The sequence below is a fragment of the Notothenia coriiceps genome, unplaced genomic scaffold (assembly GCF_000735185.1).
Source record: "Notothenia coriiceps isolate Sejong01 unplaced genomic scaffold, NC01 NC01_scaffold00035354, whole genome shotgun sequence".
Taxonomy (NCBI): Eukaryota; Metazoa; Chordata; class Actinopteri; order Perciformes; family Nototheniidae; genus Notothenia; species Notothenia coriiceps.
Window position 1 is genome coordinate 102,177 of NW_011368055.1, and position 13,952 is coordinate 116,128.

A 13,952-nucleotide genomic window follows, 5' to 3' on the forward strand; every position below is an offset into this window, starting at 1 on the left:
AAAGTAAAAGTGGAACCGAGAGTGGTATGCCGCTGCTGCGGCTTATATTCAGGTGCGCCTTATAGTCCGAAAATTACGGTGTGTTAAAGTACTATGATACTGTACTGATATTTTCAGACTTTGTTCTTTACTTTATCCGTCTTTATATGTAGAAGATATTAAGTTTTCTCCGTAATGTTGTTTCCATAGCAACAACAACTCCCTGTCAACTCGTCTTCAAAATACTATATTATATCCTTTTCAGTTTCACAGAACACAAATTGGGTTATTTACATAATATGTTTACATGATTTTGTTGTGCAATAAAACAACCCGATGGACACACGATAAAGGAAATGTTCGAATTCGGCTCTGATCGTAGCAACATCGGGCCATTCATGAGGGCATCTTAAGCCATCGTATGACCGCTGGTGGAGTTTCTCAGGCTCCGGCAGCAACTTCGTGAGCGGTGGCAAAATCTTCGGCATGCCAAAAAATTGCAGAAGGACCTTGAGCAGGTTAATTTTCGTGTTGAATTCGTGTCAATTTTGCCCTTCGTTAGGCCATCGTGAGGGCATCTTGTTATCATCGGCGCCATCGGGCATTCGCCCCGATCAGAGTGAAGGCGAATGCCCGATGGCACCGATGATAACACGAAGATGACACGATTTTACAAGATGCCTTACGAAGTTACCGCTCACGAAGTTGCTGCCGGAGCCTGAGAAACTCCACCGGTGGTCATACGATGGCTTAAGATGCCCTCACGAATGGCCCGATGTTGCTACGATCAGAGTCGAACATTTCCTTTATCGTGTGTCCATCGGGTGTCCATTTCGGGACAGTGTGATGCGGGCTTTACAAACAGAACAGGACGGAGCTACATCGAGAGGACCCAATTGTCAGGACTTTTTTTCTAATAAAAAACTAATACAGATCACATTTCGTAATACCTTGTCATTTTTAAGTGCCTTCATCATTTAATTGTGCTAATTAAAAATGTGATTTGCACATTCAGATTTTGTCCAATGTTTATTTTTAAGAACTATAATTTACAGCATACAGTAGGCAAACATTGTTGTATCTTTAATGAAAAATTGAAAATAAATTGTTCTTTCAAAAATGCATAAAATTAAAGGACAATTCTCTTTTCTTAACCTTATTTTGAAAGATGTTTCTCCAAGGCCTATTTTGGACTTGCAGGTGTTATAAATTGCCAATCTTCTTCCCTAGTTCTAAGGAACTTCCACACCACTAAATCGTGCGTGCGCGCGCGTGTGTGTTTGTGTGTGGCTGTCAATGGCCAATGCATCTTTAGAATAAAGTAGGGCAGAGCAATAAAACACCTCCTCGTGTCTCAGTCTTACCCTGCGGTCGTCCATCTTGGTGTTCAGGCTGGCCCACTTGTTCTGCAGCATGGCCAGGTTCTGCTGGGTCTGGGTGGTGCCGGGTCCGGCCTCCTCTCCCCCCCGAGCCAGCAGCATGGACTCTCCCTGGTCCAGCAGGTTGTGGTACTGGTCTGCCCGCTGAGCCAGCTGGGCCTGGAGCTCCTGCACACAGAGAGAAGACACAAGTGTGAGATAACACTTATGCAGCTTTCACACCAGCGCTTTTCCCTTTCTAGCTCCGAGCTAGAGCTTTTCTGGTTCAGCTCCGGTTTCCCTTTTCTGCTCCCGCTTTGTTCACATCATTCAGAGCCGGGATAGTGCTGCCGCTGCTGCGTCATGACGTCATCGTTTACATCGCTGATTTGCTCCCCAACGGCACTCACAACAACAACAACAACAGCAACAACAACGGGGGACTGCGTCGGGTCGATGATCGTGTTGCTTTTAAAGCAAAGCCAGATTAAATTAAATAACTACTTCTCCAACTCCAACCTTATACTTGTTCACGACAACCTGTGCAGCCCATGTATTGATTCCATCCGATAGCTGCTATAATACAAAACAAAACGTCTGCCTGCTCTCCACAATGATCAATAACAGCGAACGGATGGTCAAAGTAAGGTGCAAATAAACAGAATCATACGAAGCCTGGTTACTGGTTAGTGTTGCCTGACTTTATAAAGTGTGTTTTTTTTTATAAATGTGTGGTTGCCTTCTAGTCACTTTGCTTAGCACTACTGCTTGTAGGCAGGCATGACGAGACACTTCAGTCGACCCATGTTCAGGGGAGGTGGGTTTAGTTTCCTGCAGGCCTCGACGTAAGAGAGACGTAAGCGGCGCCGCCTCTTAGCTCCGAAGCTCTTGCTTCTAGAACGACAATTTTTTGGAGCTGGAAGTGAACCGGATTCCGGAGCTAAGAGGCGGCGCCTCTGCGGTGTGAACAGGAAAAAACTACTACTTTTCAGGCTCCAGCTCCGAGCCGGAGCTGAAAACGCGTTGGTGTGAAAGGGGCATAAGAGGTGAGCAATGGTTGGATGAGGGCAATAGAAGCTGTTCGAGTTACACAGTCACCATACACATGTGTCACTGAGGAGAACAGAGCACAATGTGTCAGATAATACTCTGAACATCTGCTTAAAACTTTGCTAGTAAAAATATATGTGCTTATAAAATGATTTTATGACATTGCAGAAATAGCTGCTGTATACTTAGTATAGTATTTTTAGAAAAAGGCTGTCCTCATACTGAATCAGCTTTGCAGGGTTGTTACATTTAAGATTTATTTTTGAAAGAGGATTAAATAATTTTACAAGTGTTTATTACAGCAATAATAAAGTAATACCTTATAACTTCAGCATTACAACTCTGGATGTTTATTACCCAGCGTGGGAGAGACTATATGTTTTTTTTCAAAGATTGTTTATTTACCAATGATAGAGACATAGTTAAAAGAGGAGAGAGAGGGAATGAGACGCAGCAAATGGTTCCAGGCCGGAATTGAACTCGGGTCTTCGGTCCAGTTTATATTAACATCTCTGCTTGCACTTTCCCTCATTAAACTGTGTCTAATTTCCAAAAATCTCTTCTTGTGAGTTTGCAAAATGAAGCAGAAGTGCGAAAGTGACTTAAGCATCTACAATTTGAAAGTCTAAAGTGTCTCTTTGTGTATCGTTGATGATGCTCTGAGCATAAAGGTGCAGTGTGATTCTGGTTTGTTACCACGTGCTGCTCAAGCTGCTCCCTGGCTGTTTCAGGGAGGCCGCCGGTGGGCTTGGCGGCAGACAGCTGGCTCTCCGTCCTCCTCAGCCACTGCAGGAACTCCTCCAACTCGCCATGGAAACCCTCAGCCTACAAGGAAAAAGGTGAGTTAAGTACAAATCAATTATGTTAGCTTATAAATTCAGATATCATGAACAAAAAAATGCCATTTCTATAAGACATGTTGTTGGCCAAATTCACAGATAAGTATATTTGAAGACTGGATGCTTATGATAATATGGTGATTATGGGCCAACATTTGAAGGTTTTCTCTAATGCTAAATGTGATGGCAAAGTATACATTCATTCAAATGAAGCTTGTCCACTGTAGGCGAAACAAAAGGCAAGTGGCGGTGCTGTGGTGTGATGAGGTTGATCAAACCTTGAAAAGATAAACTATTTTGACATTAAATAAAAAACTAAAACATTTGTGAAATTAATCTTAGAGAATTTCAGATCTTTTCTTGCAAATGTATAATTTCATATATCATTAAGGATTTTTCCTGCATTGCTTGAGTTTTTTCTCATAAATGTACCACTTTAATCTCAGAAATGGAAAATACTTTTCTTGGAATATTAACTCCTTTCCATGGCTCTGTAGTGTTTTTATGTTGTTTTGTTTGTATACAAGCATTGGACCTAATAAGCTATCGTTTTTACCATCACTACTGCAATCATTCATAAATTATTGAAATAACAACTATTAAATATATAAAGTTATGAGTGTTTTCATCAGTTCTGGTTTGTTTCCTTTCTTCCTCATACTAAAGGCAGGGTGTCCCTGTGATTCCACAGCACTCAGATCAGTGTCTCCTCCTCTACCTGGTGCAGGGCGGCCTCCAGCAGCTTCTGCCTCTCCTGGGTCTTCAGCAGGAGGCTCTGCCAGCCCTGGTTCAGATGGTCCAGCTGGTCCCTCAGCTGGCTGGCCTCGTCGCCAGGAGACGACTCCAGCAGCTCAGCGCCAGCACCGTTCACATTCTCCACAGTTGCATGATGGGAAAGAACATCATTACGCAGAACCTGGGGCAGAGAGGAGGGAGAGAGAAGATAATTAAACATAAATATATTGGTTTTTCATATCCAGCCTTAGCTCCCCATTTTCCTTTTTTAGACTTTTGAGAATGTCAAAAATATAATGAAACAAAGGAGAACTCTCTCATATAAGTTGCGATAAAAGGAGACATACGTGGTGTTTAGCCAGCTCAATTTCAATGGCCTTGGGGTCAGAGCTGATGGGCCGCTGTGTGTCCAGGGTGGTGTGTGTGTGGTTCTGCCAGGCCTGCAGCTCAGACAGAGCGTGCTGGAACTGACCCAGGGCCAGCAGGGCACCCTCGACCTTGTGCTGTTGTGGAAGGAAGACAGAAGTTTCATCTTAAAAATAGCAACTTAAACATTTAGGTAGTATGAAAAGCAGTTGAAAATCGTACAATCGGGTAAGCTACAGAATAATGTAACAGTAAAACATTTTTCTGCTATTTTGCTACTCTGCTGTGTAGATTTGAACTCTTCTGCCCCACTGCTGCTACGCTCGGTTTTCTTACCTGTCTGTGTGTGATTTTCTCCCCCAGGTTTTCCCAGAGGTGACGGAGCTCGGTCAGCGGCTCCTGGATCATGTCCCGGTCCGTCTGGTCGGACACCTTCTTCAGCAGCAGCTCTCCCTGGTGGCACAGCTTCTCCATGTCAATCTGCTGCTGGTAAACCTCCACCTTGTACTGCTGCTCAGGGGGAACCGAGGGATGAGAGGAAGAGAAGAGTCATATGGTTAGTTCTTAATACTGACTCAAGGTTATCTCCAAACAATAATTGCAATCTGAAAAGTTTTTTCATATGTCTAAAACGACCCGTTTCATCCATTTTCTTTAAAAAAAAGTTAGTTACATTTAATAGAAAATCCAGCAAGTAAAAATACCTACCACAGACCTTAATTATTGACTTTAAGGTATTTAACTACTCAAATCACTAAAGGTGATAATAAGTATCATGGAAAATATCTAGATAAAATAAAACCTATGTTTTGTATATAATATTCAAATTAATGAGTGATTTGTTTAAACAAGAAATGAGAATGACCTACCTTGAGCTCTTCAATCTGCTGTTTGACAGTTCCAAGATCAGTTCCCACTGTGGACATGTCACACAGCTTGATCACAGCGTTGTCCAGGTAGTCAAACATAGACTGGAAAATAAAACAGAAACAATAAGTTAACAACATGATCACAGTTATTATGGATGACCATATAGCAATGGAAGAAACTGTTTTGGTTTCTTAATTGGTGCAAAAAAGACACTAAAGAAGGGCTTACGTGCATCTGAAGGCCCAGTGTGACTATAAACAAAGACTAAGTGATGCACAGACCTGCAGAGCGTCCTGATACTGCACAGACGCTGTCATGGCCTCCTCCAGCCTCTCCATCCTCTCTCTCCACGTCCGGTTCAGACCCTCCCAGGCAGCGTTCATCTGGGAGCACACAGAGGAATAATGTTAGTTAGGCCAACTTGTAGCAGGGCTAAATCATTTATTTAATTATCTTGTGTTTACTAAAGCCAATCCCTCTTTTCACAAGAACTTGGTGTTGTTTACAAGTGTTTTAGTGAAGTAGTAATACCACAGGAAAAGATATTCCAAAACAAGTAAATTCCTGCATTAAACATCGTACTTACTGGTAGAGAAGTGTTAGCGTCAACATTTACAGTAGAAGAATTCCTGATGCTAAATGAACCAACTCAGCGAGTACATTTGTTTGTTATTATTCATGCATGAATGTAAACAGCATTTTAACGTTGCGGTGGTAGAGCTACAGCATTTTAAACTACTAGTACAGGCTTGCAACTTATAAGAATACACAATATTTTTTAAACTGATGATATGTGTTACATGTAAATATTGACCTGAAAAGCAACTTCAGCTAAATGTAGAGGATTTAAAAGTAAAAATAAAATATGGTACTTTAGTGTAGTACTTGAGTAAATGTTACATTCAACTACTGATTTCTCACCTCATCAATGGTCTTCTTCACTTCAGGTTTCTCAGTTTCTCCACAGGCAAAGATGAGGTCGGCTCCGAGGGTCCTGACAAACTCCAGCTCCTCCCTCAGGCCGTCGGTCTCTGCCTTAATAGCCTGGTGGAAGGAGACAAAGGCATGGTACTGAGTCCTTCAAAGTAAAAACACACTATTAGCTCTTCTGTTCCTCTGCTCTGCCTACTGTTTATATTAAGTCCCTCCCTCTGGCCCTCCATACCTCAGCAGCCTCGATCTGTTGTTTGATGAGCGAGGGGTCCACGCCGGGGTCCTCCAGCTCCCTCACGATGTCCTGGGAGTCTCGGAGCGTGCTCAGCAGCGCCGCCACGTCGGCCCAGAACTTCCCGGCCAGGTCATACACGTCGTTCAGCTTCCCCTCCTTCTCCTCTGCCCGCTGTCGGATCTCATCCCACAGGGAGCGCAGGCGCAGGAGGCGGGTACGGACGGCTGGGGAGGAAAAGGGGAGGAGTCAGAGATTACACAGACTGGTAGAGAAAAAAAGCTGGTTGGATCTCACTGGGCATTCGACTTGGTCATTTTTAGTGTAATGTCAAAAAAGTAATAATAATGTTTTCTTTGTTGGAGTTCTTAAGTTAAGTCTCTTATCAGTCCACTCCCACTGTATCTGCACAGTGAGGCCTTTCACTTCATAAAGTGTGGAGGGCATAGGGAGGGTAATATAACAAAGACACGTGTGTTTGGACAATTTGCGTAGGATGAAATATGCAGAGCTGCTGAATCTGTTCAGTTTCAAGATTTGACAAGGCCTGCGCACTGGCTTTATGCCACTACAACTTACAGTGGACTGTTTAGTAAGTGGACTCGTTGGACTGGAGCCCAAAATAAGATTTGTAATGTTTTTCTCCCAGATTACAGAAGCCTGCTATGTTTTCCTATCACTTCACTTTCTGATTTCCTTTTGGAACTGGAAGTTCTTTAATATTTATTTTCAATAATAGCAAGTTCTTTGAATTTTTAAAATAAAAATCCACTTTTATGGGCACACAGTGAGTGCCTACAAGAAGAGTTGGCAGGCTGGTTGACGTTTTTAAGTAAAACAATTTCAGTCTGTGATGGAGACCTACAATTTGTATGCACAGCATCTTATCAATGAATAGAAAAAGTACATTAAAAGGTGAAATTCAAATCAATCATTAAAAACAAACTATTTTTAATGAAATATAAGGGAGATTATTCATATTTATGTAAATCCCCCTCATACTGTTTGACACATGGAATTTACGCCTGTATGTGATTTTGTTGTTTCTCTTATATTCCCGGCCAGGCACATCCTACTGACCCTGAGCGGCAGGGTCGTCGTGAGCAGCCCGTCCGATGAGCTCCTCTCCGCGGGCGCACAGAGCCGAGAAGCTGGGCAGCAGTTTGTCCAGCTCCAGCCCCTGGGCTCGGTGCTCCCCTAGCTGCTCCCTGATCTTGTCCACCTCGGCTGCCACCGGGGGGGGCTGCCGCAGCCGCTGCACCGCCCCCTCCAAGGTCTCCAGCAGGGGGTCCATCTTGTCGTGAAACTGGGGGCGGAAGGAGAGTTGGATAAAAGTTTAATAAAGAGGAAGTAGAGAGAGTGTGTTGAGGGGGCTGGGTTTTTTGATAGATGGGTGACATTTTGAAAGTGGGAGAATACTGAGATATGGTGTGGGTGGTCGGCCATCTGCGGCATTCACTTCTTATGAGTTTAACATCAGATTTCAACAGGGATGTAAAACAGCGATACACTTCTAATCAAATGTTCAAAAGGGCCCCATTAAGCTCAATTTCAGGTTATTAGTTGTATTGTGTGCCTCTACTGTGAACTGTTTACATGCTTTAAGGTTTAGCGACTGTTACATAATGATGTCACTATGTTACAGAAGTGAACAAAAGAGCCCAATGGAGGCGTTTCAGGCAGAGGGAGTATGTGGGAGAGAAACTCCCTTGTTGGGGTTTTAGCCTCTGCAAACCGTTAACATGCACAGAAACCTATATAACACACTACAGGAAGGGGAAAACCCCGTTTAGTATAATATGGCCTCTTTAATATCTCAATATTGCACATTCAGCATGTCATCCAGGTACAAAAACTGGGACTGATCTACCACACAAGAGGGAGCTGCTTCTACACAAACCTTTTGGATAGTGGAGACATTATGAACAAAAGAGCAAAGACAGTACCAGTTCTAGTAATTGATGGGCTTTTTATGTACCTCAAGACAATCAATTTGCTTTATTACTACATAAGACAACAAACATCATTTAGACACAAGGGAAATATTTTGTGATACAGAAGGACAGCTATGCCTCACTTCAAGGACATACATCAAGTCTATTATGAGACTAAAATAATCCTTAATAGAAAGCATGTCTAATTCTTAGGCTTATTTCAATCTACAAAATTACAAACAAAGACATTTCCTAACCAATTGAATTGAATGAAACTCAGGGTTGGCATTCACATGATCCGGACCATTATGTAGATTTTATATTACATTGTGGTTTTAGAATTTGTACTCAGTAATGTCAAGACAAACTTGAGCATTTGAGCTAAATTAAGACTTTTTGTGGCCAGATTAGAACTGAATTAGTTAAAAAAAAGTAGGTATTGGTATAGTAAGTATTGACTCATATTTGACTAATAAACCAAATCAGGTGTCGCAGCCGCCCCTGAGTGCCAGTTGGTCGATGTCAGTCTGTGGTCTTACCTCTACCAGCTGGGTGATGCAGTGAGCAGTGATGACGGAGAAAATGTTGGTGGTTGGGGGGGGTTAACACACACAGCACATCCACAATGAACAAGGGATGGGATGGTGGAGGGTTGCAAAGGATGGGGGTGGACATGAAGGTGAGGGAGATTTAGATTAAGTGTAAAGGATGAGGAAGGAGAGACAACAAGGAGGTGGGAGGTGAGGATGGAGTGAGGGATGGGGACAGTGTGCAGGTGGAGGAAGAGACACATGGATTGGTGTGGTGGGGGTGGAGGAGGGTGGAGAAACATTACAATGAGTTAAATCAGAGCCATGCATACAGTACACAGTGTCAGGCAGTATCGAAAGGCAGCGACACGTAAGGCTGCCACACAGGTGATTCAATGACGTCTCATGAGATGAAGTGTGAAAAATATCCATAAGGAAAACTAGCACTAACAGACATAGACGTTGTGATAAGAGAAATGGAACGTTTTGGCTGAGCAATAGTTTTTTAAACATACTGTATATATTTGTAATGTTTTCAACTGATTGTGCTGCATTTTCCCAGTCTTCACCTATTCTGTGTTTATAAAAAAGACAGTAAATAAAAAAAGAAGCTTTCACTGATCTCATGACATGAATGCATGTTCATTTCTTATCATCCTCTAGTTTCCAGCAGCAAACACAAACTTCATGCCGCTTTGTAATCACATCAGTCTGTTTTGATTTGGGCTGCAGACATGATCTAACAAGCTGTAAACAGCGTTTACAAGTTTAATACAATTTGCAAATCATTCCCTCCCTGCAAAATTGGAGGTGCAAAGTTGACCAAATAAGATAAAATCGTACACAAAATGTAATTCAAGCTTACTGAATTCACTTTAAAACATCAAAGCCTTCAGACTTTCTGGTACCCAAGTAGATGAAATACTAACTTATGAGACCCAGGTCTGCAGTTAAAACAGTTCTTTAAACAGTGAGCAGCTTCTCCTCTGAGACGTACCTGTGATGACTGTGAAACGGCCTCGTCTAAGGTTGTCGCACGACCTTTGACCCCCTCTTTGATGGCCAGGTAGCGCCTCTCGGCCTCGCTGTAGCGCTGTGTCACCTTCGCCCCCTCTGTGAGGCTAAGCTCGGCCAGCTGGGGTCCGATCTTCAGCAGCTTGTCAATGTGGGGCTTGTGCTCTGCGATCGACTCCCTCAGCAGCTGGAGAGGCAAGGGAAAGAGAGTGAGGAACAAAATACACATTTCAGCTGGAATAAGAGAACAGACTTGACATCTTCTCTTACCCTCATCTGGTCCTGTTGCAGGCGGAGGGCGTCGGTGTCGATGGCGGCCGGGGGCAGCTGCGTGATGAGGGTCTCTGTCTCGCCCAGCCATGGTTCCAGTTCCTCGTGTGTCTCCCAGAAGCGAGAGACCAAAACCTGGGCCTGCTCCAGAGCTGAGAACCGCTCGCTGTGGATCTGATTCACGCCTTCATATCGAGCGCTGAGCGAATCTGTCTTCACCTGCAGAAGGAGAAATGTAAAGACATGCAGATATCAGTTCCAAAGATCCCATGTAAGTTTGATTAGTTTAGTTTCAATTTCTCATGTTCAGTGACTGACCAACAGTGCATCCTTCTGGGCGTCGCTGCAGGTTTCCAGGATGTCCTCCTTGGTGCTGAGCAGCTGATCCACGGTGTCTTTGTGTCGGATGATGTCGATGTTGAAGGCCCTCTGCACCTGCATCTGGGCCACGGTCACGTCAGGCTCCAGGCTCAGGGGCCCCAGAGACGTCAGTTTACGCTCCGTCTCCCCCACCCAGGCCAGCTCTGCATCCACCGCCTCCTCGTACTGAAAGATAGAGAAGTTAGCGTTCAGCAGGTTAAAGTTAAAGGGCTGTCACAATCAGATTTTCGCTACACGATTATTTGAGTGTAAGAAGTTACAATAGCAATATTATTGTGATATTTGTAGAGAATTTGATAATAAAAAATGATAACAGTGGTATCAGTCAAATTGATATTTCACCATGTTAATTTCGTTGTGTCACTTACGACAAATGAATTACACTCAAAATAAGAGTCTAGGCCGGGTGAGAATGAGAATGAGAAATAGAAATGAGCTAGTAAATAAATGGTTTCTTCTATTATTGAGTTTAAAGTATTTTTATTCATGGTCAATGTTTATTTAAAAATACAAGATAAAGATTAAAACCGTAATACATTTTCTTTGGGAACTATTTTTTCCAGTTACACATAACTAAAAAGTTCCCAAAGAAATGTTTTTCTAACTGATAGTGAGAGAAGTGCTGGATTGTTTACGAGATGTGGATGTAAATAACATATCAATATTTAATTTTGTATTAATTATGTTTACTGTATATATTCTAATGTCCCTGGTGCTCACAGTAAAATACATTAAATGAATGGAATTTGAGCAAAACATTTATTGCACATATGTTGCAGTACCTGCTGTGACCTCTGGATGGCAGCTTGTACCAGCTGCACCCGCTGCCTGATGGTTTCATCAGACTGGCGGTAGCGCTGGTTGGCATCGGCGACCAGGCGGTCCAGACCCTCGCGGGCCCTCCACGGCACCAGATCCAGCAGAGCGCTGCCCACCTCGTTCACCGTGTCCAGCACCAGGCGCTTCTCTGCAGACACCTTCTTTAGCTCCTGCAAAAGTCAAAGATAAGGATTAGTTTACAGCAAAAGTAGCATTATTGGGAGCATTATTGTCTTTTAAAAACTGAAAACGTATTACATTTGAAATGCTGAAAATGGCGTTATAGAGTGAAACCAACTGGATGGCAGCAACAAATTAAACAGCAATCATTTCTAAATAAATTCAATAGCTATGATAAACTGTAATTGAGTTCCAAGAAATCAATGTCACCATGGCAACTGTGAGTGGGTTGATACTGGAGAGGATGAAAATGTCATTACCGACAGGAGCTGTCACCAAAATTAAGTGTAAAATGTGGATGATTAGAGTTTTATCAACTTAACACCTCGGTTACAGACTGTCATTCAAGTGCCCCAGCGGGAGTCACTTTCACAAAACTCAATAATGCTCAAATAAACTGCATCTTCAACAGTGGAATAATAAAACAGCAAATATTTTATAACAAATCCATAAATGAGTGTACAAGAGAACAGATGCAATGTGTAGATATTGATCCAAACACTCATTTTAATCTAAGTGACTCACAGCCATGTTAATAATATACCAGGAAGCAGACTGTCATGTCAAATAGTGAAAACATTTGTGACATAAAGTCACAAATGACTTTCTGCATACCCTTTTGTTTTATAGTGTCTTCAAAATCATTGCAAAAATATATAAAAATCTGTCTTAAACTCTTCCCACCTTCTGTCTTTCCTGGTAGGCGGGTGTTGCGTCGGGCTCCACGTTGTTAAGCTCCGCCTCAACGGCATCCAGCCATTGGTTGATGTCATCGTGGGCGCTGGCGAATCGTGTGGCCAGCTGCAGGGCCTGCTCCAGCGTGCGGAGCGCCTTGCTGCTGCCCGTCGTCATCTCAGCGTAGCGCGACTTGATGCCGTCCAGCTTCTCCTGGATCAGCAGGACCTCCTCTCCTGCAGGCGACACACCAGATCAAATCCCTTTCTAATTTGTGGCTCTTCATTTCTTGATTATCTCCTAAAATTCCCCGTTGCAAGCATGTTCTGCCAAATCTCACAGCTTCTTGGGCTTGACAGTACCTCTAGTTGTTACAACATTGGTCTGAAAAAGTATTATTATGGGGTAGACCGACAATGGTCTACTAATAGTGCCAGCAGTCAGCATGGCTAATATCATTAGGACAGAGACACAAACCAGATGTTACAATTTGGTTCACCGCTGATTGTTTGGATATGAATCTACAACAACTATTGGATGTTTTTGGTACATTTCTAATGGGATTTTTTACTAGGTTTCACAACATCATTTACAATTTTACAGAATATTGACTGCTTTTTATATCTTCTTTCTAAGAATTGAATTATATACAACACTTGAACACTTTCAGACATGTTAGGCACACATTTAGATTGCGATAGAGTTTAAATTAAGTGTAGAACATAAGGGGTCTGAGATTACCTGTGGTCTGTTTTAGTAAAGCTTGTCCATTTTTGATAGCCTGGTCCACCGTCTTCTTCCTGCTCACAATCTCTTCATTTAGAGCCTAAGGGGAGAAAAGAGCGGGTTTAACATCCAGTAAGATATTTTCTCTTTGGCCCCGAGAACAAAGTCTTATGTACAGTGAGCATCCTTTAAGAAACTGATCAAAAAAGTCGAAGTAAATAAACTACACCAGTAGTGCTACAGGTCTTCGTATACCATTTTTAAAAATAAAATACTGAAGGAAATGATTACGTTAATTATTTTAGGTATATATATTGTCATACATTGATATTCAAGTAATGTATTTAAATACAAAAAAAGTGTATTTACTTCAGAATCAGTATCAAGTGTTTGAATAATTAATTTGTAAGAAAAAACTATTATAAAAAAGATTACAAGAAAGATGAATATATAAATAATTAAATATATAATTTAATTTGAAATGTCAACATTTATAATGAAATATCTGTGCAGTTTGAATCGATTCAAAATGTAATTTTATAATTATTGATATATTGTATATTATTCTTAATAAACGCACTAAATACTGCTCCCATGTTTTCGAAGGAGAACGAGTGATTCAGAGAGTGCGTGAGGGCGTACCAGGGTGTGTTTGTGCTGCTCAGCCAGCAGCTGGTGCTGGTAGCTTTGCACTGAGACCTGAGCCAGCCTCTGAGCCACCTCTGCCAGCCAGTTCAGCACCTCCACCTCCTCCTCCCCAAACAGCTGGGCGTTAGCCAGCGCCTGCTCCAGCATGCCCGCACGCCGGGAGCACCAATCAGTGAGCTCCGAGTGATTGGACCTCACCGCCCCCACGCGCTCGCTTAGCCAATTGCGATCGGCCGTGCAGCTGAGCGGGGTCAGCGATTGGCTGACGGACTCGAGGTGGTTAACGTCAGATTCACGTGAGGAGATCTCCTCTTGGATCGCCTGGGAGTTGTGTGTGTGTGTGTGTGTGTGTGTGCGTGCGAGAGTGTTTTGGTTTTGAGGCCGCAGAGATACAGACAAACCCCTGCTGATCC

At 42.7% G+C, this 13,952-nt stretch overlaps 1 protein-coding gene across 11 annotated transcripts in view; it reads right to left on the reverse strand.

Moving 5' to 3' along the window:
- The window catches only part of LOC104962757 (microtubule-actin cross-linking factor 1-like), a 54,820-nt gene that overhangs the window by 19,022 nt on the left and 21,846 nt on the right, over positions 1–13,952 (reverse strand). For 8 of the 11 annotated variants that reach the window (XM_010791260.1, XM_010791253.1, XM_010791259.1 and 5 more), the window contains exons 6-23: positions 13,534–13,860; positions 12,907–12,991; positions 12,175–12,401; positions 11,274–11,480; positions 10,429–10,656; positions 10,111–10,329; positions 9,824–10,027; positions 8,836–8,844; positions 7,443–7,668; positions 6,363–6,589; positions 6,119–6,241; positions 5,479–5,580; positions 5,197–5,298; positions 4,664–4,837; positions 4,309–4,464; positions 3,945–4,142; positions 3,084–3,212; positions 1,344–1,526 (exon numbers count right to left, since the gene is read on the reverse strand). In XM_010791260.1, the coding sequence (XP_010789562.1) occupies positions 1,344–1,526; positions 3,084–3,212; positions 3,945–4,142; positions 4,309–4,464; positions 4,664–4,837; positions 5,197–5,298; positions 5,479–5,580; positions 6,119–6,241; positions 6,363–6,589; positions 7,443–7,668; positions 8,836–8,844; positions 9,824–10,027; positions 10,111–10,329; positions 10,429–10,656; positions 11,274–11,480; positions 12,175–12,401; positions 12,907–12,991; positions 13,534–13,860 (3,126 nt within the window). The remainder of the gene's footprint in view (positions 1–1,343; positions 1,527–3,083; positions 3,213–3,944; positions 4,143–4,308; positions 4,465–4,663; positions 4,838–5,196; positions 5,299–5,478; positions 5,581–6,118; positions 6,242–6,362; positions 6,590–7,442; positions 7,669–8,835; positions 8,845–9,823; positions 10,028–10,110; positions 10,330–10,428; positions 10,657–11,273; positions 11,481–12,174; positions 12,402–12,906; positions 12,992–13,533; positions 13,861–13,952) is intronic. The other 3 variants (XM_010791262.1, XM_010791252.1, XM_010791261.1) reach the window with 2 other exon arrangements.